At 42.9% G+C, this 25,522-nt stretch overlaps 2 protein-coding genes across 2 annotated transcripts; both read left to right on the top strand.

Moving 5' to 3' along the window:
* Window positions 1-12,691: 12,691 nt before the first annotated feature.
* Window positions 12,692-13,636, top strand: LOC122211559 (olfactory receptor 6N2). The gene has a single exon (XM_042924792.1). The coding sequence runs from the start codon at window positions 12,692-12,694 to the stop codon at window positions 13,634-13,636; it is 945 nt and encodes a 314-aa protein (XP_042780726.1).
* Window positions 13,637-24,134: 10,498 nt separating this feature from the next.
* Window positions 24,135-25,109, top strand: LOC122212359 (olfactory receptor 6N1). The gene has a single exon (XM_042926227.1). It carries the CDS (start codon window positions 24,135-24,137, stop codon window positions 25,107-25,109), a length of 975 nt encoding a protein of 324 aa, XP_042782161.1.
* The last annotated feature ends 413 nt before the right edge of the window (window positions 25,110-25,522 follow it).

Consider the following 25,522-nt stretch of genomic DNA (forward strand, 5'->3'; position numbering starts at 1 on the left):
ATAGAGGATCCTCTCTCTGACGGATCATCAGACGGCCACTAGTAGACTGACGCTGTGTCACAATGCCTCCACCCTTCACCTCCTCCATCTCATCACGTAGGCATTTTATCATCTGACATCCTCACAAGAAGGAGGGAGAGTGCAAGATATTAAGGTGTTTTGAGACAGAGAGAGATAGAAACCATACTCATATAACTTCTAGCCCAGTATATTCTTATAATTGTCCTATTTTATCATTCGCTATTGTTGCTAATCTCTTACTGTGCCTAATTTATAAATCAAACTTGATCCTAGGTATTATGTACAAGAATAAATATAATAATATATTTGCAATTTCAGGCATCCACTGGGGGTCTTGCAACATATTACCTACAGATCAGAAGGGGCTATTGCACTTGTAAACTGAAACATCAAGTTGTACACCTAAATACACGCAATTTCTACTTGTCAATCATATGTCAATAAAGCTGAAAATAAGTTAAAGTAAGCCTCAACACAGTTAAGAGAGTTAATATTATATAGATATTTTTTATACATTTTTATTTTATTTTATTTTTTAACTTTTAATATTTTTAATTTGAGAGAGAGAGAGAGAGAGAATGTGCATCAGAGTGAGGGAGGGGACAGAGGGAGAGAGAGAGAAACTTAAGCAGACCTCATGCTCAGGGCAGAGCCCAATGCAGGGTTCCATCCCATGACCGTGGGATTGCGAACTGAGTCAAAATCAAGAATGGAACATTCAACCCAATGAGCCACCCAGGTGCCCAATAGACAGGTTTTTAAATTATAACATAATTTAGTTTGTAATAAATAACTATATGATAAATTTTAAATGTCCATATGTTTGATATTTTAAAGGCCACTTCTAAACAACCTATGAATCTAAGAAGAAATTGTAAAAGAAAGTGGAAAACTTTCAGACCCAAGGGATAATAAAATTAATCATACTTTCAAAACTTCAGGATAAACTTATAGTGCTTCTTGGAGAGAAATTCATAACCTTAAGTGTTTACATTGTAAGAGAAGGAATGTGCAAAATTGATCTAAAATAGGAACTTAGAAAACTAATATCAGGAGAAAAAAAACAAGGAAAAGAAGAAAAAGATAAATATGGGAACAGAAATTAATACATAAAGAATAAACAAAGAGGATATATAAATTAAAGAGTTGGTTCTACGGGGTGCCTGGGTGGCTCAGGTCATGATCTCATGGTTTGTGAGTTTGAGCCCCAAGTGGACATTCTCTCTGTCTGGGATTCTCTCTCCATTTCTCTCTGCCCCTCCCCTGCTCACCGTCTCTCTCTTTCTCAAAGTAAATAAATAAACCTAAAAAAATAAAGAGTTGGTTCTAGGAAAAAAAATAAAATAATTAAAATAATCTAAGGGGAAAAACAAGTAAAGAAGAAAAAGATAAATATGGGAGCAGAAATTAATATAATAAAAATACAACAAAGAGGATATATAAATTAAAGAGTTGGTTCTAGGAAAAATAATAAAATAATTAAAATAATATCAGGAGGAAAAACAAACAAGGGGAGAAAGAGAAAGATAAATACAGGAGCAGAAATAATATAATAAAAAAATACAACAAAGATATATAAATTAAAGAATTGGTTATAGGGAAAATATAATGAAACAAACTCCTGATAAGACTAACAAACAATAAAAGGGAGAGGGGGTAAGAATATGGATATTAAAAATGAAAAATGGATACACTGCAGGTTTACACTACAAAGTTGAAGTTGATAACTTTTTTAAGTTTATTTATTTTGAAAGAGAGAGAGAGAGAGAGAATCCCAAGCAGGCTCTGCACTGTCAACACAGAGCCCAAGGCAGCTCAATCCCACGAACCATGAGATCATGACCTGAGCCAAAATCGAGGGCTGGACTATGAACCAACTGAGCCACTCAGACGCCCCCCAGATGATAAGTATTAACAATATATGCCAATTAATTAAAATGTAATTAGCTAGACCCATTTTCAGGAAATTTAAAATCACCAATGTCAAGTTTGGAAGCACTAGAAACTCTTAACAGTGAATTAGTTACAAATATTACTGTAAAAGAAAACGTCAAGCCCAGATAGCTTAACAAGTGAGTTCCACCAAATATTGAAGAAAACGGTAACTCCTACTTTTAACCCCTGCAGAGAACAGAAACCTGGAAATTCCACTCAGCGATGCATTTTATGAAGCTCGCCTGATGCCTGATGCTGATTCCAAAATAAACAAAACCAGTGGAAGAAGCAGACTCAGAGGCCGACTCACTCGTGAACGTCAATGCAAAATTCTCCCTCCACATACTCCTGAGCCAGATTCAATCCTGTGCACTAAGTGGTTACAGCTGAGTTTGGTTTATCTCAGGAATTCAAGATTGATCTAACATTTGAAAAAATGAATAATGTAATTTATCATATTAACAGATTGAAAGAGAAAGAATGATTATCTCTTTGACGCGGCAATAAGAAAACCATAATCGTTCATAAATGTAAAGATAAGAAACAACAGTAAAGCTACAAATAGAAAATACAGTTCTTGATAAAGGCGCTTTAAAAAAGTCACGCCGTGGATCCGAGAGTGAACTGTGAAAAGCATTTCCTTTTAAGGAACATTTAAGATCGAGAGCAAAACACGATTAATGGCTAACGCAACTTCCATTCAGCGTTGGAGGAGATAGCGGCTGTTGCAGCAAATAAACAAAAAAGGTTAAAGCCATTAAAAGAATAAATACTGGGAAAAACTGTAACTATTGGTAGATGTACTCTTACTTGTGTTGAAGCATCATAACCACAAATAAATTATTAAAATTAGTATGGAGTGTCGACCAGCTTGCTGGATACAATTCAGTTCAAAAAAGCCAATGTCATTATTGCATAATGACAACTATCATAAAATATAATTAAAGAGAATTCACAACAGCAATAAAAAATATATAAAGTACTTAACAAAAGATGTTCAAGACTTTTGGAGAAATTCTTGTGAATTTGTATTCAACATCATTACCTAACACTTATATATAAATGATGAGATTGAACACATTTGTGTGAAGGGAAATCAATATTAGGAAAACCTCTCCCTACCCTGTATTGGCCTTTTGATAAGACAAAATCTCATACAAGTTCCGGAAGTAGTGTTCATGGAATTTGACAACCTTCCCCAAGGTCATTCCCCAAGGTCAAAAGTAATCATGATATTCAAGACGAAAAGGGAGAAAAAGTGTCCTACGTGGGGGTGACAGGGATCCCATCATAGATCAGGTGAGTCAGGTTTATAAGATAATTTAGTTATACTCAGTGGTCTAGGAAAGTGACAGTACTAAAAGAAATTGTAACTTAAACTTTGTTTTATACAATAAAGAGCCATTTTGAATGTAAATCTTTTCTCTAATGGCTTTTTAGACACAGAACTAAAATAGACCATGTGGGAGAGTATGAAATCCACATGAGGAGCTGAACCATGTTCGGCATCTGGAATCCTCAACAGGAGGTTGTAGGGTGTCCACCATAGTTTATAAAAAACTCCACATAATTTCAGCTCAAAAATTGCCAAAAGATGGGGCGCCTGGGTGGCTCAGTCGGTTAAGCGTCCGACTTCGGCTCAGGTCATGGTCTCAGTCTGTGAGTTCGAGCCCCGCATCGGGCTCTGTGCTGATGGCTCAGAGCCTGGAGCCTGCTTCCGATTCTGTGTCTCCCTCTCTCTTTGCCCCTTCCCTGCTCATGCTCTGTCTCTCTCTGTCTCAAAAATAAATAAACATTAAAAAAAATTGCCAAAAGGACTTTTATTTTTATTTCTTTTAGACTCCTACAAGTATGAACAGAAGGGAGGAAGAGAGTGAACGTGATTACCACGTTAGAAATCAAGTGATTACCACTTTAGAAATCAAGAGCTGTTATGAATTTTCATAATTTTTTTTACCTTGGAAAACAAAGGCTATTTTTTGTTTGGTTTGGTGGGGAAATACCACCTTCAGATATAGCTGAAATGATTAACCACCAGTACAGGTCACGAACCGATCCTAATCCGTCATGGTGGACACACTTTACGATGCCCTCAGATCTATGAAATAATGTGGATGATGCAAATTAACCTAGAAACAAAACAGATACGGTCTGTGCGGGTGGTAGACTTCTGGGCAGCATTAGCATGAATCTTGCTTCAGCGTGATTCCTATGCGCAATGGTCTAGTTTCCAGGGACTTACATCTTATATACTTACACACACACACACACACACACACACACACACAGTTTTTTTTTTTAAGTTTGTTTGTTTGCTTATTTATTTATTTATTTTGAGAGAGAGAGAGACAGGGAGAGAGTGCACATGTTGGGGAGGGGCAGAGAGAGAGAGAGAGAGAGAGAGAGAGAGAATCCCAAGCAGGCTCTTTGTCTCTCTGATGCGGTCTCAATCTCATGGATTGGGAGATCCTGACCTGAGCCGAAACCAAGAGTTGGACACTTAACTGTCTGCACCACACAGGCGACCCTTATATCATTATGTCTTTATGCTTCTCTTATTAATGATCATCAGGAGATTTATTAAAAAGTTTCTAAACAAACTTTGAGGTCCAAGCGATGGTTTTGTAGTTTCAACTCTAGCTAATTTCCTTCCTCGTGGGCTGGCTACTCCGAAATTTTCATTTTTCTTCTTCAAAAGGGGGCTAATGCGACATGCCCACTGTGACCCTTGCTCTCATTAGGGCTTGTGAGTGCATCTCTGCCATCAGCAAGCCACACAAAGGGCTCTGCCTACGAGCTCTAAGTGACAGGGTGCAGGGTGGGTGTGGGCTCTACAAGTTGTGACAGGTGACCTGAAATGGGGTCACTTATGTCAGGGGGTTTACAATGGAGCTGGGGGGCCACTGGGGAAGCGGGCTTCATGCACGTCCTCACCGAGTGGAACCACGAACATTTGAACTGGCCCAAACCACAAATATTCCAACGACTCTGCGCGAACATCTACAACCTGCTACATATTGGATTTGCTTGGTGAGAGCCCTCACGACCAATTATGCTCAGCCAAGATGACTTTCCTGCTGCCGACACCGATCCAAATTCTTTGTAAACAACACACACACACACACACACAGAGACAGACAGACAGACACACACACACACACACACACACACACACACACACATTTCTCAATTTTCCTTAAAAGTCCCTCCTGTTTGTTCCCTAGGATGACACAATCTCGGTTGCTACCTGAATCTGTGCTCTCCAAATCACTATTGTGAGACCCCAAATAAATGCTTTCACTTGTTTTATTTCAGCTCTGACTCTTTTTTAAAAATTTTTTAAACATTTATTTATTTTTGAGACAGAGCATGAATGGGGGAGCGTCAGAGAGAGAGGGGGACACAGAATCTGAAGCAGGCTCCAGGCTCTGAGCTGTCAACACAGAGCCTGACGTGGGGCTCGAACTCACAGACCACGAGATCATGACCTGAGCCGGAGTCGGACGCTCAACCAACTGAGCCGCCCAGACGCCCCAATTTCAGCTCTGTCTCTGTTCTCGGCGGGCGACGTTTATATTTATAGATTGCGTTGAAGTTCACATAAGAGAAAACTTGTGGAAGAATATCTGTTTGCTCTACATACACCTGAGGATTTTAGGCTGTATAAAGGCTTTCTGGGATTGGGCGAGATACCTTTTCAGGGGCGATGGCAAATAGAAGCAGCATCAAAACACTGGAGTCGAGAAATATTATTCAATATAAAGTGTGTGCGCGTGCGCGAACGTGGAAAGGGTTTCCAAACTATAGCTCCAGATCCATCTATGGTTCATGGACCCAATGGGATCTCTAGCCTGTTTGTGGAAATAAACTTTGGTTGGAACACAGCCGCGTACATTCATCTGGGTATCGTCTATGGCTACTTGTGTCCTACAAGTGCAGACTGAGTGGCTGTGTCGGAACCCAAAAGGCCTGCAGAGCCTCAAGTATTTACCTTGTAGCTCAATAAAAAGTTTGCCCGTGCCTTTGTACAGTATTTACATGTTATCCTATAAAGTATAGACTGGGGGTGGGAGGGAGGGCAGGGTGGGTGATGGGTATTGAGGAGGGCACCTTTTGGGATGAGCACTGGGTGTTGTATGGAAACCAATTTGACAGTAAATTTCATATATTAAAAAATTAAAAAAAATAAAGTATAGACTGGGAAACTTTAACAGATTACATTATAGTTCTAGGGCAAATTATATTCTTAGCACAAATTAATGAAGTGTTTGCTTATCGTTTTTATATTTGTTCGCAATTTGGCATCTCACCACTGGTGGCTCTGGTGCGGAGATGGCATCCTTAGATGTGTTGAGGAACACTTTTTTTATTATTATTTTAAATATTTTTAATTTTTTTTAACGTTTACTCATTTTGGAGAGAGACACAGAGCATGAGTAGGGGAGGGGCAGAGAGAGAGGGAGAGAGAGAATCCCAAGCAGGCTCCACACTGTCAGCACAGAGCCCATCGTGGGGCTCAGTCTCACGACCCTGAGATCACGATCTGAGCCGAAATCAAGAGTCAGATGCTTAACCAGCTGAGCCACCCAAACACCCCAAGAACGTGTTTTATATAACTTTGAAGAAAAGGATCCAGGGCTTTGTCACAGGGATCTCTACTCAGTCAGCAGTGACACTCAGAAGTTGTCCTAATAACCTCAAAGGGAAACCTAAAGAGTATATTCATCAAGTTTGTAGGTCACATGAAGTTGGCAGATGAGAGAGTCAGGATCTTTTAGCATCCGAAAGCACTTGGGAAACAGATGAGTGACACAAGATAGACTGTAATGGAGGTAAGGAAGGGTCTTGTGTCTGGGCAGCAAAACAAAAACAGAAAGTACAATAACCACAACAAACCCTCCAAACAAATATGGATAGGAAAAAAAAATCTTTGTATCCATTCATTAAGGCATTATTAGGGTCTTCTCTATGCCAGGCACTGTGTTAGAAAGAGGGATTTAGCATGGAACAGACAAATATGGAATAGACAAACATAATCTCTGCCTTAATGAAGCTTACAGTTCCATTTGAAAATAGATAGTGGATGTAAGTTACTAGAAATGAGATGAATTCATAAATAAAGAGTTTTCTGGAAACATATAACAGAAGAATCTGGCCTACCCTGGTTGTAAACGTTGAGTACATTTATGGAGGGTGGATGGGGGGGACAATTATCTGGGAACCCTTTTTAAAAATTCTTATTTATTTTATTTTTGAGAGAGAGAGAGAGAGAGAGAGAGCAGGAAGGCATAGATAGAGAGGGTGAGAGAGAATCCCAAGCAGACTCCACACCGTCAGTGCACAGCCCAACATGGGGCTTGAATTCACAAACCATGAGATCATGACCTGAACCAAACTCAAGAGTCAGACGCCCAATGTACTGAGCCACCCAGGTGTCCCAGGGAACCCTTTCCTTAATTCATACAATGAACAGTAATTGAATATCTACTTTGTGCAAAAGGAAAAATACCAGCACTGAATGATAGTGTTAAACTTGGTCTCTGTCTTCACTGACTTTGTAATTTATTGGTAAATAGCGAGAAATAAGCATATAAATCAATAATTAAAATGTGTGCTATGAAAAGAATCTCCTAGTTGCAATGACAAAATAAAGGTTGGAAGATAGGGTGTTTACGTAATGTGGTCAGGTAGGACGTCTTTGAAGAAGAGACATTAAGGTGGAGACCAAAGAATGAGGAGGTGCTACCCTGGAGGAGGAGACAGAGGTACACAACAATGGGGTTTTGTTGTAGAATGTTCCAAGCAGAGTGGAGTGTGATTCCAAAACTTAGGGCATGTAGCTGATTTCTCTTTTTATGTGAAATCTTTGTAGCCTTGTTGCTGTTTTCAGTGCCAAGGCAGTGACAAACTCAAGCCCATCTGGGATAGGGTGACCGGTATGCTGAAGGACTTTGAGGTGGGACAGTCGGAGGTCCTTCCGCTAGAAGCAAAGATAATCAAGTCAGGACATGAAAGCCGTGCTCTAGTGTTGGTGAAATAGAGTCATATGGGGTCCAGAAGGTCACTTCAGGACCAATGTGTGAGAGTGACAAAGAGATGAGTTTCAGTTCCTGGAAACTCACATTTCAACAATTCAGATTGGTACTTTTATTTTGTAACAAGTCAAGTCCTCAATCGGGAAACTATAAATTAATGTTGGACACACTAGACAGGAAAATGGTATAATGGCAGGGAGGGGAAGAAACTTAAAGTATATGCATCACCTAGTGTGTACTTTTACGCGCTGCCTTTTATGTATTTTATCGGAGAAATGGAAGACATTGAAAGGCAGCTATGGTGTTCTCACAGGAGACCAACATCAGACTAAGCCACTCTGTGATTGTGATGATATGAGGAAAAAAAAATCTTGTAGAAGCATGTACAAACATGAGATCACCATACAAACTATAAAAAAGAATCTCCCTCTCCTAGCTAATATGAATGACTGTTGCTTCTCTATCAGTTACAGCTTTTGCCTGACTTCTAGATAAGATTCATTAAGATGCCTGCTCATAGATTTATGTCCAGTAACTGGCGGGATTCACTCGAGATAAAGCCCTGCTTCCAGGAGGCTGACCCCAGATCACCTAACACGAATCCATGAATCCTTTGGAAATTCCACTGTGTGTCCCCCCTCATGGCGGTGAGTCAGTAGAACCCATTCCATTAAACAACAGGTAGGTGGACACATTTTAGAACGAATGTAGTTTCTTTTTACAGTCCTCTCATGTAACCCTCACCACATACATTTATACACAAGAAAATACAGACTCAAGGACACAAATGACTGCCTAAGGGCAGGCTGGCAAAGAGCAGGGGTCAGGAGTACAAGCCTTGAGACAGTCACCACTTGGGACTTTGGTTATGTCTCTTCAACCGCTACCAACATTCCTGAGCTTAGAAGTGATGAACAATGGTTCTGAGGCCAGAGCGTGGGCGCTTATAGCCATGTGACCTGGGGCACATCATGAGAGTCTCTGTGCCTTGGTTTCCTCAAACGTGAAACGGAGTAGCCACGGCACCAACCTCACCGGGTAACTGCAAGGGTTAGTGCAAGGGCCGTGCCGAGCAAGATACGTGTGACCTAGCAGAGGCTCAGTAAATGGGTATTTTATTAGAGCTGTGGTTGAAGTGAACGTTTCTGAGGCTCCAAAACCCATGCTTCCTCCGACACCCAGAACAGGCAGCTCCAATCAGAGAGGCATCTCAAAGAAAGAGAGATGTAGGGTTGAATCAGGCACACGATCGGGGAAGTGATTGTTCAGAAAGAGGTGGGGAAACGCGGTCTCTTCGGGCCTGTGAGGTGAGACAGGAAATGCAAGGGTGCATTGGTTATGGGAAGGGAGGTGATAGGATGGGGCTGTGTTTTTCAGAGCCAGAGTCCAAGAGTCTGTGTGCAGAAGTCAGTGGTGATAGGAGTGGGGTGGGCATGGAGGAAGCGGTGACAAGATAGGGAGTGTTTGGGGACAGCCTCTTGGAGCCCAGGTGGTGGAAGGCAACGTGGCATCTGTCCGAGTGCCTCCCAGGAGGCTGGCTTGAGCCAGATTCTCACCTGCCTCTGGGGCTGGAGGTCTCTCCCTTGCCTGCGCCCCTTGTGGCCCGAAACAGTCAGAGTGGGCTCAGGGGACCCTGACCCATGGGGATAGGACTCTCTGAAGAGAAGAAAAGGCTCCTGGATCCAGTCTTGGTCTCCCACATATGTCTGAGCCAGGAAAGACGGAAGCAGATGTGGGCGATGTTCAACTGCTGGTAGGTGAGCCGACCGCCACACTAGCTATGCGATTCTGGGACCCAGAACACGGGATTTGAAAACAGCTAATATTTTGAAATCAGAGAGTTGGCTTAGTGGAAAGATGACTGAAATAAGGATTTGGAATGTCCTGTTGTGAGAATCATAGACTACCACATTGGAAGAGACTTTGAAGGCCATCCTGTCCATCGTCCTCCCCATTCGATACTTAAATTCACTCTACAACCGAGAGAGTGGCTAACCGTGCTAACACCTGCTTTGAAAATGTTGAGAGACAGGAAGCTGCCCTGTGTGTGCTGCACGGAGGGCAGAACGTGGGGGCTCCTGTGAAAATTATTCATGACACAGGAACGGTGAATACAAAGATCATGAGGTGTTTTATCATCTCAGAAGCAGACGTATTTGAAAAGACTTCACCCAGAGGCGCTTGGGTGGCTCTGTCAGTTGAGCGTCCAACTCTTGATTGAGGTTCAGGTCATGATCTCAGGGTCTATGGGTTTAAGCCCTGCGTCGGGCTGTGAGCTGCCAGCGTGGAGCCTACTTGGGATTCTCTGTCTCCCTCTCTCTGCCCAACCACCACCCCTCTCAAAATAAATAAATAAACATTAAAAAAAAGAAAAAGAAAAAGAAGGACAAAACTTCACCTAGAGAGGGGCGTATGCAGGCTCTCTAACTGGGGAGGTTAAAGACACTTGCTGACATAAGAATTTTAGATCCAGAAGGTGGGTGCTTCTGGAATTATTCCATGTTTGCAAGACCTTACCGATCTACACAAACCGTTGGTTTCAGAAAAGCTAATTGGCGGAAGGATAAAACATCATCAATAACAATTACACACAAAAGATGATAAAGAATACTTGTTGAATTTAACTTCTCTGGGTGGAGAAGGGTAATGGGTTCTTCAACAGGGTTACAGGAAGCGATGCAAGAAAAAATTATGATGCTAACTTCCTGTAGAAAAAAAATTAATGTTTATTTATTTTTGAGAGAGAGAGAGAGAGAGAGAGGGAAAGACAGCACGAGCAGGGGAGGGTCAGAGAGAGAGGGAGACAAGAATCCAAAGCAGGCTCCAGGCTCTGAGCTGTCAGCACAGAGCCTGATGCGGGGCTCGAACCCACGAACCGCGAGATCATGACCTGAGCCGAAGTCTGCCCCCTACCGACTGAGCCACCCAGGTGCCCCATTAAGTTCCTTTAGATATATGGAGCCCATGATGCCGTGCGGACAACAAGAAGGATGTGTTCAGGGGCAATTAAAAAATATCAGTTAAATTCAGGCTACAAAAAAGTTCAAGCACATCGGAAAAACATTAACGAGTTCATAGGTTTGTGCTTTGTTATTCTGGGCATTGGTGTGGACACACAGCAGTTAATTAAGTACTACCTTTACTCTCAAGGATCTTGCCAATTCATGGGGAAGAGCACACTCATTATAAAGGTACTACAGCGTGTTTAGAGGGCACTGTAAACATTACGAGACATAGAAGAAGGAACAAGGGAGTCAGGAAAGGCTTCACTGAGGAGTTGACACTTGACTTAATATTGAAGGATGAGAAACAGTGGCCAGGTGGAGAAAAAAGAGAGAGGGGCAAACCGGAAGCGCACGGTTAGGAGGGGCACAGATGTCAGAAATGCAATGAAGCAAAGATTTATGTGTTAACATTATTTGTCTCCTATAATTAGAGAGGTGAATGCGCGTTCCCTGCAGATCCAAGAGGTCCAAGAGAAGTGCCTTAAACACTGATTGCTTTGAATCAATTGAGCATTTTAAAGTCTCAAACTCAGAAGTTTATTTGCGCTGCGGGGCACATGGGTTTAGGAGTAACATTTGAGTTTGAGTGAGTGGTATGGGCTGAAGGGAAAGCGTATGGGCTGCGTTAATTGTTATATTCACTAGTTTGATTTAGAAAATGGTTTCATTGAATACCTTGAATGTGAAAACCATTGTCCCAAGTATTAGGACTACAAAAAGAAGACACAGCAGCTTGTCAATATGGAAGCTAGAGTTTGGACAGCCCTCTCCAGAGGCACTGTGACCTCTACCGGGTATGACATGGCTGACACTGGCCACCATTTTTATGCATTTGTAGTCACATTGTGATGTTTTGTGTTGGTGGTTTCTTTTCTCTCTCTCCCTCCCCCTCTCCCTCTCCCTCTGTCTCTCTCCCTTCCTGTCTCTCTGTATCTGCTGCACACTATGCTTGAAAACAATTAGAATGCGCCACACTTTTTTGGCATGAAATTTCACCAAGCCAGCTCTGTATCCCCAACCTCTAGTCATACAATCAGTTTTGTGAAAATGCAGGATGTATGTTTCCTGCCACCTGATCGGTTCTTTTGGAGTCCACAGTCTCACCAGATTTGTGAAACACCCCACTCCTCTTTCCGCCAGAAACACCCACAAGGCAAATTCACACCTTCGCCTCTGAGGTTGAGGTTAGAAGAGTTAAACATCAGTGATGCTTTAAAAACTGCATCTGATGATGCCAGGCATCTGGCTGGCATTCTTCCTAAGGGGGTAAGTCCCAGGTCACTGGGGGAACCTCCCCTGTTGCCTCGCTATAGAAGAGAACACGCATTTCCCTAAGTCCGCCTCTCTCCTGCTCAGCATTTGCTCATGTACTTCTTGTCTGAACTGTCTATTTTCTTCATTTCTCTAACTAACTGCTACTGTGCCTGGAAAGTTCTGGAGCTTCCTCCTCTGAGAAGCCTCTCAGTCACCCTGGTCTGAGAAACGAGGGATTCTGTGTCTCCCTCTCTCACTGCCCCTCCCCTCTCACTCTCAAAAAGAAATACACATTAAAAAAAATTTAATGAAAAAAAGAGTAATAAAATGCGGCCTTTAAATAAATTTAAAAACACAATAAAGAGAAATGAAGTGTTGAGTTGGGCTTGGCGGTCACCTCCACTCAGTTTCTTCTCCTTCCCTTCCCCACCCCAGCCTCCCATGGAACGGAGAAACCATTCGAGCCTGGCTGAGTTCGTGTTCCTTGGTTTCCCCAAAGTGGGACATGTCAGGGGCTGGCTTTTTGCCCTGTTGCTGTTGGCATATCTGTTCACTTTCTGCGGCAACTTGCTCACCTTCTTGGCCATACGACTGAACGCAGCCCTGCACACACCCATGTACCACTTTGTCAGTATACTCTCCTTATTGGAACTGTGGTATACGGCCACCACCATCCCCAACATGCTAGCCAATCTTCTCCGTGAGAAGAAGACCATTTCTTTTGCTGGATGCCTCCTTCAGACCTACTTCTTCCACTCCCTAGGGGCCTCTGAATGCTACCTTCTTACAGCCATGGCCTATGACCGATACCTGGCCATCTGCCGACCCCTCCACTACCCTGCAGTTATGACCCCGACACTCTGTGGCAAGTTGGCTGCTGGTTGTTGGACTTGTGGCTTCCTGTGTCCCATTTCTGAAGTCATCCTGGTCTCCCAGCTCCCCTTTTGTGGCTATAATGAAATTCAACACATCTTCTGTGACTTCCCACCTCTGCTGAGCCTGGCCTGCAAGGACACATCCACTAATGTCCTTGTGGACTTTGCTATCAATGCCGTCATCATCCTTATCACCTTCCTCTTTATTATGGTTTCTTATGGAAGAATCATCAGTGCTGTACTGAAGATAAAAACAGCAGAAGGAAGAAAGAAGGCCTTCTCTACCTGTGCATCACATCTCACTGTGGTGCTTGTCTTTTTTGGGAGTATCATTTTCATGTATGTGCGCCTGAAGAAGAGCTATTCCCTGACCCTTGACCGGACACTTGCTGTAGTCTACTCTGTACTAACACCACTCGTCAACCCAATTATCTACAGTCTTCGTAACAAGGAACTCATTAAGGCCATCAAGAGGACCATCTGCCAGAAGTCAGGAAGGGCTCACCATTGACTCTCTACCAAGGTCCTTCTTCCATTTTAGGGTTGGCCTCAGAAACGTTCTATGTACCTTGGTCCTGGCCTTGAATAATCTTCCCATTATCACACATGCTATGGATCCCATCTCCTCTTGCCTTCTCAAAGTACGTTTTTCTTTTATTTCCTACGTCTTTATGTTTTCCATTTTTCACTTGATCAGTGCTTTCAGCATTTAAGAATACTTTAGAATCTTCCTTCTTAGAAACAAGCACACATATTTCCCTGGGCATACATTCCCAGCCAGCTACAGGTCTATTTCTTAAGCTCTCATTTCTAATTAAACTTCTCAACGTGATTAATGACACAGTCTACCTCCTCGTCTTCACTCCCTACACATTTTGCAACCCACTGCCATCTGGCTTTGGCTCAGAGCTTTCAAAAAATATTGTGTCAAGCTCATTAATGACTTCCATGCTGCCTTATCTGTTAGACTCGTCTTGTCTTTCCTCTTATATATTTTTATTTATTTATTTTAAATTTCAATCCAAATTAGTTAGCATATAGTGTGATAATGATTTCAGGAATAGAATTTAGTGACTCATCACTTACATATAACACCCAGTGCTCATCCCAACAAGGGCCGGCCCATTTAACCCATCCCACCACCCAACGCCCCTCCAGCAACCCTTGGTTTGTTCTCTGTATTTAGGAGCCTCTTGTGGTTTGTCTCCCTCTCTGTTATCTTATTTTTGCTTCCCTTCCCCTATGTTCATCTGTTTTGTCTCATAAATTCCATATATAAGTGAAATCGTATGATATTCATCTTTCTTGAACTCTTGATATACATGACCAATTCTTTTTTAAAAAGTGGTCTCTTCGCTTTGATTGCATCATTATCTCTTGATTTTCTCCTTCTTCATTGACTCCATCTTTCTGTCTTTTTTGTCCTATCTTACTTGATGCTTGAGGTGTCCTTATGGCTTTTAATTTCGTACCTATGACAGAACTCTTTGAATTCTTCAAATGCATTAAGACTTGAATGGATCCGAGAATTCGCACCGATTTCCCACCAGACCTTCATTTGGTTCAATCCTTCTCATTGTGTGAGTTTCTGTTCAAATGTCACTTTCAAGTGACATTAACTTCTAGAGGACTTCTTGAACGCCCACCTAATGTATGTTACTCATTTTTTTTCTCTTTTGAATTATGTTTGCTTTCTTCAAAATGTGTTCTACAACTTATATATGTATACGTAGGTAGATAGGTATAGATATTGGTATTATATAGATATTATATGTCATTCTTTCCTACAAGTCCATAAACTGCATTTGGTCTGAAATCATGTCAGTTTTGTTATTCACTGTATGTCCAGAATTTAACGAGTGTTTAAACGTGCTGAGTATCAATAAAAATGCCAAGAATGAAAAATGTAATCAATCTTACCTACTCCTATCACTCACACATTTTGATCCCTACTTTGATCACTACTGGAACCCACTCTTTCCTAGAATGCTTTGATCCACACCAGTTGAACTCACCCGTGTTTCCTACACAACCAGCCTCAACTTGTCCGTAACCATGTAACACTTTGCCATTTAACACTTTTTGGCTAATAACTGACAACTAACCCTTATTAACCACTAACTGTGTGCTGCTCTCAGTGATTTTTCTGGATCTCTATTTCTTTATTCACAAACGGTGGTGGACGAGTAAGCGAGCGTTAGGTGACGTTCCCTGCTAACATGATACAGTTCTAAGACCCCATTTAACCCTTTACTTTCTTAGATGTTCTTTGGGGGGCCTGGAATTCCAAGGCTAGTAATTTATCACAAACATAAGAGTTTTTTTCTGAGTCACAAATTTCCCAGAATCTTTTAAGATTCCTCATACATTTATTACATTTTCTAGGTGTTCAAACAATTACCTCAAATATAAGACCTTTCTTAGCCATGCAGATTAATTGAACATTGAAACTATTTTTCTTATGTATAGCATATGGATATGAAGTTATAAAAACTGTGTGTGTGTGTGTGTGTGTGTGTGTGTGTGTATATATATATATATAGTATGCAAACATATAAACACACATATATGTAACTTTCAAAACTCCTTGGAACAAAGAGGGAAGAAATCATGATCCTCATTTATAGATGAGACTGCTTTAGTATTTCTTTGCCTATATTTTAATGCCTCACCTTTCTTATTTCTGTATCCATTTTTCTCTCTATATTATTGTGTATTGCAACTATTACTTCTCTATATGGTCCTTAGACATGTATGGGGAGCAGGAAGCTTTCACACTATCCCTTCCTACTTCCTACTTCTGAGAAAGCCATCATCTTCCTTTCTCATCCAGCCCCCCCATGCTTACGTTAAATATAGCAGAACCAAAATTTCCATGGAAAACAGAAAGCAAAGCATTCAGAAGTGATAGAAGAGAACACTCTCCTTTCTTCTGGCCTGTTTCCTAGTTTGTTTTACACCCACTCTGATTTTGTTTTTGTTCTGCTACACTCGAGTAAATTATGACCCACGTGCAGCCACTGTTTGTGGAACCACAACCCTTGCATTACACGGAATCTACAACTTGGCAAAGAAATGAAAACGTGCAAGCTGGATGGGGGACCACCGATATTCAAAGGCATTGAAATTTACATACAGAGAACCGTGCAGGACATAAGTGTGCTACTCCGTGAACTTCCACAGGTTAATAAACTTTTATGTAAGGGACATTCAGAACAGAACTTCGGAGACATCTCCAAAATTTCCCCCACGCTCCTTCACATCCGACACAACTCCTCTCCTGCCCCAGGACATCTAACCCGGCGTCTAACCCTGAAGGTGGATTTTACATGTTCTGGTATTTTATAGAAATCGGTTCCGATAATTTACAGGCTTCTGTTTCTGCTTTCTTTCACTCAGCATCATGTTTACGAGATTCACCTCTACTGTCTTATTTTGCTGTAGATCTTTTACTTTCTCGGCTGCTATGGAATACACCGCAATTTGATGCTAGGTATTTGCCTTACGCTTTTTGTTGTGGTCTTACATTTCCTTGTGTGGTTTGAAATTTCTATCTAGTATTGTTTTCCTTCTGCTTGAAGAGTTTTCTTTACTATTTCGTGCAATGCATGTCTACGGACAGTAATCTCTTTCACTCTTTTCCTGAAAATGTCTTTATTTCACCTCTTTAAAAATGTTTATTTTCTTTATTGTGCTACAGCTTGCATGCCATACAGTTCACCTATTACACTGTGCAACTCAGTGATGTTTAGTGTATTTTCAGACTTGTGCAACAATCATAGCAATCTAATTGTAGAATATTTGCCTCACCCTATCCTCCCCCGGCCCCCTACCCCAGGCATTTGCCTCTTCTGGCCATTGCATAGCAATGGAATCATAGGATATGTGTTCTTATTTCAACCAGCTTCTGTCACTTAGCGTAATGTTTTCAGAGTTCATCCATGCTGTAACATAGATTTTAATCCAGCCACATCAATACTTAAGTTAAATGCTAACATACATTTAATGCTAAATAATCTTCCATTGTGTGGATATACCATATTCTATCTGTCCATCCATCATTTGATGGACATTTAGATCATTCCCACTTTTTGACTGTTGTGGACAGTGCCTCTGTGTACGAGTTCTACTTCCGTTCTCTTGGGTAGACATACCTAGAAGTGGAATGACCGGGTCATATGGTGGCGGCAGGTTTAAATTTTTTGGAAACGGTTCAACTGCTTTCCAAGGTGACAGCGCCATTTTACATTCTCACAGCGGTACCGAGGGTCCTAATTTTTATATCCTCACCCCCACTTGTTACTGTCTGTCTTTTGCTCATGGTCATCTCAGTGAGTGTCATATGAGGCAAGTTGTGGCCTCTCCCTATGAAATACAGGAAATCAAACCCTCCTTTGGGCAGCCAATGTCACATAAATAGCCGGAAGAACAACTGAGATTTAAATCCAAAATTCCGAAGCAAGGCTCTTTTCCGGGCAAGATAACAGGAGAGTAGAGGGGTGGCTCCCATGTGCAAGCGAAGATAAGACCACTGTAGGTAGGAACAAAGGGCAGAATCAAGGGTCTGCTTCGAGTGTTGTGTCCTCAGCCCATCCCTGCCCTCACTCAGGGTCCAAGAAGCCAGTCACATTTTAGAAAGACCCTGTTATGATTGGAAGGTATGTGCTTTCTCGCAGGTCCCACAAGAGAAAGAGGTTCTCGCAGGACCCTGTTTGCCGCCCAAACCCCCACCCCAATGACTGTATTGTGTCGAAGAAAATCATCTCCCTGAGAGATGTTCTATCTCAAGCCGGGCGGGTAGTTCCTATTACTGAGGTGAACTCACAGGTGATGAAGGACCACTGGTTAGTGAACTTCCTGTGTCTCAGTTCCCTCTCTGAGAGAGCACTTTGAAAACCCCAGGAGGGCTGCTCCGAAGGCCCAGGGGCTTCTGTCTCTATGAGGACCTATCAAGGACACAGTCACGAGAGAGGAGTCCCTCATGCTGGGACGGACTCCCACGGGCCCCATCAAAGTGCTTCAATCCCTTCCAGCTCCGGGGGTGCCCCATGTGACCATAAATGAGAGGGGAAGAAGTGAGCAGAGAGCTTTCTCCCAGCTCCAGACTCTGAGCCATGACTGGACTGCCCGTGGCAAGACGTGCAGAGTGCTCCCCACCATTGGGCTCTGGGTAAGGATGCTGTCGCTCAGGCACATTTGCCCCCAGGTCCTTCTCTGGTTGGGGCACTGGGAAGAAACTGAGGGAATTCAGAACTAAGGAGAAGTATCAGATAATTAGGGTCCACAGACATATCATTCAGAACATGAAACCTATTTAAAATAAAACATACACAGATATTCTGCCTTCCTAATGCTATCATACAGTCTGCGTGCAGAATGAGCAAATAGGGCTCTTTTAAAACTAGTATGATCCTGCGCAAGCCATGTCCCTTGTCTGGGTCCCAGTTTCCTCTCTTGCGCCATGAAGACACAGAATGAGATCATCTAAAATGGAATCCCCTCCTGACCCAGCGCTTTGGCCCTATGCCTAAATAATTAGATACTATGGAGAATGCAATGGTGAGAACTAGAGCATAGAATGAAAAAGATTTGTTCTAAAAGCATTTTGGAGTAAGAGGAACACAGTACGTTTGAAAAGGACCCGCGTAAGATAACTGCTAATTCATACATGAGATGCACGTGTTAGGTTTCATGAGAGATCTAATTCCAATATCAGGAGACCGAAGGGAGGAGACGAGTAGTTGTGAGATAAGGGTCTGGACAAATCATCCTGGCTGCCATCGATTCTTTCATTTCCTACCACAACTGGGACATCGGTCGCTGTGCCAAATCCTCCGGGAGGCGGGACGTAAAGTGAGACATCTTTAATTTCAAAATCCTCACAGAAAGTTGCTTTGGAATAAAATAATGAATGGAAAACACTGCAGCACTTGACAGGGTATAGTTGGAGGCAAATTGAGGAAGGACTACTGGGAATTCAGCAGGGGAGATTGGTGGGGGAGACTGGTGTTCACTGTAGACGCTCAAGGAAAGACAGTGGTGGACTTGAACCCCCAAATGGTTAGATGTCTACAGACTGACTCGGGAAGAAGTGTCTTGGGGGATGCATTGCAAACAAAAAGATTAAAACGAAGTACAGGGACCCATTTGGCAAACGGTGAAATTTCTATGATGATGGTGAAAACCGTGTCTAAAGCACGAATCTGGACCAGAATGACAGGGATTTTCTGTAAGCAGAAGTAGGGATAATGGGTGGATCTCAGTGACCCAGTTTACAGACTGAAGTTCTTTGACAACAGACAGAATTGTCTTATGGGGCAAGAAACTTCAGCCTCCTTATTATTCTTTTTTTGTGGTAGTGTTAAAAGATCTTTTATTTTTATGAATTCATGGGAATGTCTGATACAGTTAAGATATTTTTCATGATCCACAATTTCTGACAACTGATGAATGGATAAAGAAATTGGGGTTGATATATACAATGGAATACTACTTGGCAATGAGAAAGAATGAAATCTGGCCTTTTGTAGCAACATGGATGGAACTGGAGAGTGTGATGCTAAGTGAAATAAGTCAGACAGAGAAAGACAGATACCATATGTTTTCACTCTTATGTGGCTCCTGAGAAACTTAACAGAAGACCATGGGGGAGGGGAAGGAAAAAAAAAGTTAGAGAGGCAGAGAGCCAAACCATAAGAGACTCTTAAAAATGGAGAATAAACTGAGGGTTGATGGCGGGTGGGAGGGAAGGGAAAGTGGGTGATGGGCACTGAGGAGGGCACCCGTTGGGATGACCACTGGGTGTTGTATGGAAACCAATTGGACAACAAATTTCATATTAAAAAAAGATATTTTTCATGATCCAATGAAACCCAAGATTATGGGAGCTCCAAAGAGAATTGGTATTTCCTCAAGTTTCTTCCAACACTGACTCAACATCTCTCAGTTTTGGAAACTGAATTAAAACAGTAATTAGAAATATCAAAAGAAAATTAAATAATAATTTTAAAAAGACAACGTAAGGGGAAACCATCAGGTTTTTTTTTTGTTTGTTTGTTTTTTGTTTTTTTGCTATATTGGGTGGGGTGTGAGGGAGAGAGATGAGTAGCCAGAATCTCTGTGAATCGTGACCTGGGGATTGAAGCAGGTATGGGGAACTAGTTTCAGGGAGAAATAATGCTTGACCTGGTTATGCTGACTTCGATTTCCCAGGTGGAGTATCCAGGGAGTGAATGTCAGCAGGACATCAGCGAGCAGAGAAACAAGGTCCTTTATCTCTAGGGGATACGTTCCAAGACCCCGAGTGATGCCTGAAACCACAAATAGTCCTAAATCCTATATATGCTATGTTTTTTTCCAATACATACATACCTATGATAAAGTTTAATTTATAAATAGAATTAAATTTGTAATTAACAAACAATAAGAGTTACCAACAGTAATAAAACAATTATGACAATATACGGTAATAACAGTGATGTGCATGTGGCTTTTCTCTCTCTCAAAATATCTTACCGTACTGTACTCACCCTTCTTGTGATGATGTGAGATGACAAAATGCCTAGGTGATGAGATGGAGGAGGTGAATGACGTAAGCGTTGTGACACAGCATTAGTCTACTAGTGGCCTTCTGATGATAGGTCAGAAGGAGGACCGTCTGCTTTCAGACGGCAGTTGACCACAGGTAACTGAAACTGTGGAAAGACAAACCGTGGATAAGGGGGACTATTCTGTAGCTTGAGACTAAGTCTTTGGAGTCATGTGGAAACCTTACCCTCTGAGGAAGGAAAGGGCAAGACGTTGCCTTCCATTATTCAACCTTGAGGCCAGCCCCCATATATCTGGAAGTTTAGCTAAGGTCACTAAACAATTCATCTTGAGTGTGGTTGGGAGGCCAGAGATGGAGCAGAAACTTTATATTTGTACTTGAAGGGGAAGGAATGTAAAAAGCCTAGAATAAATATGATCTGAGTTGGATAGAAATGTTGGGATGATGTTTTATAGGAGGCACATCTGCACCTAAGATTTGAAGGAGGTAAAGGCAGAATTGGACAATGGGCAGGTATGGATTTGAAGCAAAGAAAACTAAGGCAAAGGGGAAATCTCTAATATTAAGATGGTTATTAAGGCTTTGCTGAAGCAAGATCACTCAGAAGGATCCTGCCCGGAAATGGTCTTCTGACATCTTAGTAGAGAAACATCCTATCTTTGGAATGAGAAAGTTTCGGCACAAGAAGATGGCATGTTGCCTGGGTTTAGAAGACGGTGCAGCCAGGAGCAAGCAGGGTAAATAACGTAGGTTTGGATGGGATGAGAGGGAGAAGTGAAAAGCAGCTTGGAGAACAGAGGAGGAGACTGGATGCGTTTGTAACACTTTGCCTTTGAGCAAGTGTTCCTTTCTGCCTAGAATACCTTTCTTGTGTTTTTTTCCACCTGGCAGTTCTGACCCTTTACTTCAAATAAAAATGATGTCTTCTGATGTGCCTTGGTGGCTCTGTTGCTTGGGCATCCAACTCTTAATTTTGGCTCAGGTCGTGATCTCATGGTGGATGAGATTGAGCCCTGCATCAGCATGGAGCCTGTTTAAGTTTCTCTCTCCCCTCCCCACCTCAATAAATAAATAAACTTAAAAAAAATGATGTCTTCTGTGAGGTGGTCCTGATCTCCACTTCCAGCCCAGGGCTCATTCATGGCTCCTCTTGCATATGCAAATAAGCAGTTAGCTACCTTACCCAATTTGCTTTTTCATGTGACAAATATTTCTTGATTCATTCATTATCGTGGTCCAGACCCAACTGTAGGCACCTGAGATTCATCAGGGAGCAAAACAGAAAATCTCCCTGCCTTGGTGGAGCTTGCGTTGTCATAGGGGAGAGAAACCACAAATAGTTGAGATGACAAGTAAGCTCATTTGTATCGTTAGGACATGTAAGTACCGTGGAAAGGATTAAATGGGGAGTACAGAAAGGTGGTGCTAGGACAGGAACTGGGCGTGGGGAAGGAGGCAGACTCCAGTTCTATTTAGGGCAGCTCAGGCAGGGCTGCTGGGGAGGGCAGATCTGTACCAAGGCTTGGAACAAATGAAAAAGCTACCCAAGGGGAGATTTGGCAGAAGACGGCTCGAGGAAGAGAAAGCTACAACAAAGACTATAAGCTGTCAGGTCACTGAAGAGGTTTGAGCAGGGAAGGCAGGGCCTGACTTGAAATGGAAAGGACAGATGTGGCTGCAGTGTCGAGGACAGGCTACAGACGGACCAACACAAGTAGGATCTGTTAGGAGTCCATTACAGTGATGGAGGTGAGCGAGGTCATGGCTCGAACCCAGTGAAAACCAGCTCCCGGATTTGGCAGAAATACAGAAGCAATGACAACTGTGAGAATTTGGGTCCATGAGCCGCAAGACTGTGACGGTCCATGTGGGAGAGGCGAGGCCTAGTCGGGGAGACCGTGTTGGCTGGGGAGTCTATTTAGAAAGCTGTCTAAACATCTGTGGTGCTTTCAGTCATGACATTGGATGGCATCGACCAAGGAGTGAGTTTACAGAGAAAGGAAAAAAGGAGAACTGACACTGACTGCTGTGAATTAGGAAGGTAGGTCAGGGAGAAAGAACTAGCAAAGGAGGTAAGGGGGGACCAGTCAAGTAGGAAGAAGCTGAATGATGGCACTCTGATAGGAAGATGTAGCCCTGAGAACCAATGAGACGAGTGTGTCAAAGGGCAGGACAGGGACCTCTGTCAGGGCTGGAGGATAGCCTGGGCAAGCTAAGGAACAGGAACTGGATGTGGTAAATGTGAGATAACTTGTGTGTGTGAAGAGGGGTGGTCTGATGGAGTGGTAGGTGGTGAAGGTCTGAATGGAAAGGTTTAAGAGAAAACCAACCATTAGGAATGAGAGTGGAGGCAGCTCTTTGGGGAGGGGGGGGTGTTGTTGCAGGAACAGGGGAGGAAACGGACCAGCGGCTCTGGGATAAGTGAGTCAAGAGAAGGAATTTGGGGGGCTTGTCTTTTACTTGTTTAACAAGTGACAACAGGAGCACGTTTCTGTGATGATGCTGTGTTCCAAAACAGAGCTGGTTGGCAATGAGTGGCCTTCTCTATTTTCTCTAGTAGAATATTAGTTGCCTAGCTTCACTTACTGTTTTAGCTCCCGTTCTAGGAACAATACCTCCAATACAGAAAATGTTCAATAAATTTTTGTCACATGGACCTCTCAGTACAAGTTAAATATTTGCCATCTAAAAAGCAGTAAACCAGAAGAACACACTCCAGGTTGGTGGAGGAGGAAAGCGGAAGGAAGGACCAACAAAGTGGCCACAGCTGGGAATAGAAATGCAAAGACATAGATTTGCCCCCTTGTTTTCTGTGGCTCTTATATTAACTCAAACCCCCTTGCCTTGACTGAGATTCACCCCTGAGTCCGAGACCGGTGAAACCCTGACCTACCAGCTCCTGGAGGATGCTGCCAGACCCGAGTCTCCATGAGGAAATGAGAGGGAGCCGAGGGTGAAAGGGCTGATGCTTTGGTATCCAGAAAGTTGAGGAAGAAAATAAACTGAAATTACAAATCAAAATATATAACTGAAATGATGTAATCTTGGTCCAGTATACTACGATATTTTATCAGTATAAATGACAAGGAATATAGGTAAATAATAAGATAAACCTTGGATGAGGAATACTGAAGTTTCCAAAACCTGTATAGTTTCCATTAAGCAAGATAACCGGGTTACACAATGGATTATGGAGGCCAAAGAATGGGCTGTGACACCAGAGACGGACTTAGAGTCTGATTACAAGAGCAGATACTCTGAAGGAAGCTGCTGACAATGGTAAGGGCTAGAAAGGGATCCAAACTCTGGCCTCTTAACGTATCTGCTGGGAGCCCTTTACTCTGGAGGTGGCAGAGGGGAGGTAAAGTCCTTTGAGGGATCTTGTCCTTAGGATTTCTGTGGTTCAACTTTCTTCTTCATCCCTCCATGCCCCACAGTCTAGGAATATGAATGGTGAGCCATGGATGCTGGGAATTGGAGCCAGGTAACAGAGTTCGTCATCTTGGGCTTTCCCCACCTCCAGGGTGTCCAGGTTTACCTCTTCGTCTTGTTACTTCTAATTTATGTCACCACCGTACTGGGAAACCTGCTGGTCTTCCTAGTGGTCCGCCTGGACTCCCAGCTCCACACACCCATGTACCACTTTGTCAGCATCCTCTCCCTGCTGGAGCTTGGCTACACGGCTGCCACGGTCCCCAAGATGCTGTCGAACCTGCTCAGGGAGGAGAAGACCATTTCTTTCTCCGGATGCCTCCTGCAAATCTACGTCTTTCACTCTCTCGGGGCCACTGAGTGCTATCTCCTCACAGCTATGGCTTATGACAGGTATTTAGCCATCTGCCGGCCCCTCCACTACTCCACCCTCATGACCCCAGCACGCTGCGCCAAGATCGCCGTTGGCTGTTGGTTGGGAGGTCTGGCTGGGCCGGTGGCTGAGATTTCCCTGGTGTCGCGTCTCCCTTTCTGTGGCCCCAATCGCATTCAGCACATCTTTTGTGATTTCCCGCCCGTGCTGAGCTTGGCTTGTACTGACACATCTATCAACGTCCTAGTGGACTTTGCTATCAACTCCTGCAAGATCCTGGCCACCTTCCTGTTGATCCTCAGCTCCTACGTCCAGATCGTCCGCACGGTGCTCAGGATTCCTTCAGTTGCAGGCAAGACCAAGGCCTTCTCCACCTGTGCCTCCCACCTGACCGTGGTTCTCATCTTCTACGGGAGCATCCTCTTTATGTACGTGCGGCTGAAGAGTAGCTACTCACTGGACTGTGACCGCACCCTGGCTGTGATCTACTCGGTGCTCACACCTTTCCTCAACCCCTTCGTCTATAGCTTGCGCAACAAGGATATTAAGGAGGCCGTGAGGAGGCAGTTGAAGAGGTCAGGGATACTTATTGAAGTGAAGGTGGGGAAGGCAGGCCAAGGGAGAAGATGAGGTACGGTGACCCAGGGGGTCGCCAGTCACCGCAGATGAGAAGTCAAGCGTTGAGTGCTTTTCTACGTGGGATACAGAACTGGGGCAAGTGCTGCCTGGCTCTCAGCGTCCACATAACCGCCACACTGGAGCCACACGCGGCCAGAGACCAGAGATTGGAATGTGGTTTTCAAATCTCAGATGTTTGTATACCATACATAGGAATTTCGTCACATCTGGGCCTTACCTACTATATGTCAATATACAGTAAATTTGATGAATATTTAATGTAAATACATTTACTCGTATTCTAAATAATAATATTGAGATACATTTTAGAACAAAAAATAACTGTTTTTTTTTCGTGTACCATTTACACTTAAATGGTATTGCATGTATACCATTTGTTTGTGTATTGAAATGGAAAACACCGG

The sequence above is a fragment of the Panthera leo genome, chromosome F3 (assembly GCF_018350215.1).
Source record: "Panthera leo isolate Ple1 chromosome F3, P.leo_Ple1_pat1.1, whole genome shotgun sequence".
NCBI lineage: Eukaryota > Metazoa > Chordata > Mammalia > Carnivora > Felidae > Panthera > Panthera leo.

Excerpts from the sequence above, each read along its gene's own strand:
- LOC122211559 (XM_042924792.1), top strand. The coding sequence starts at position 12,692 with ATGGAACGGAGAAACCATTCGAGCCTGGCTGAGTTCGTGTTCCTTGGT.
- LOC122212359 (XM_042926227.1), top strand. The coding sequence starts at position 24,135 with ATGGATGCTGGGAATTGGAGCCAGGTAACAGAGTTCGTCATCTTGGGC.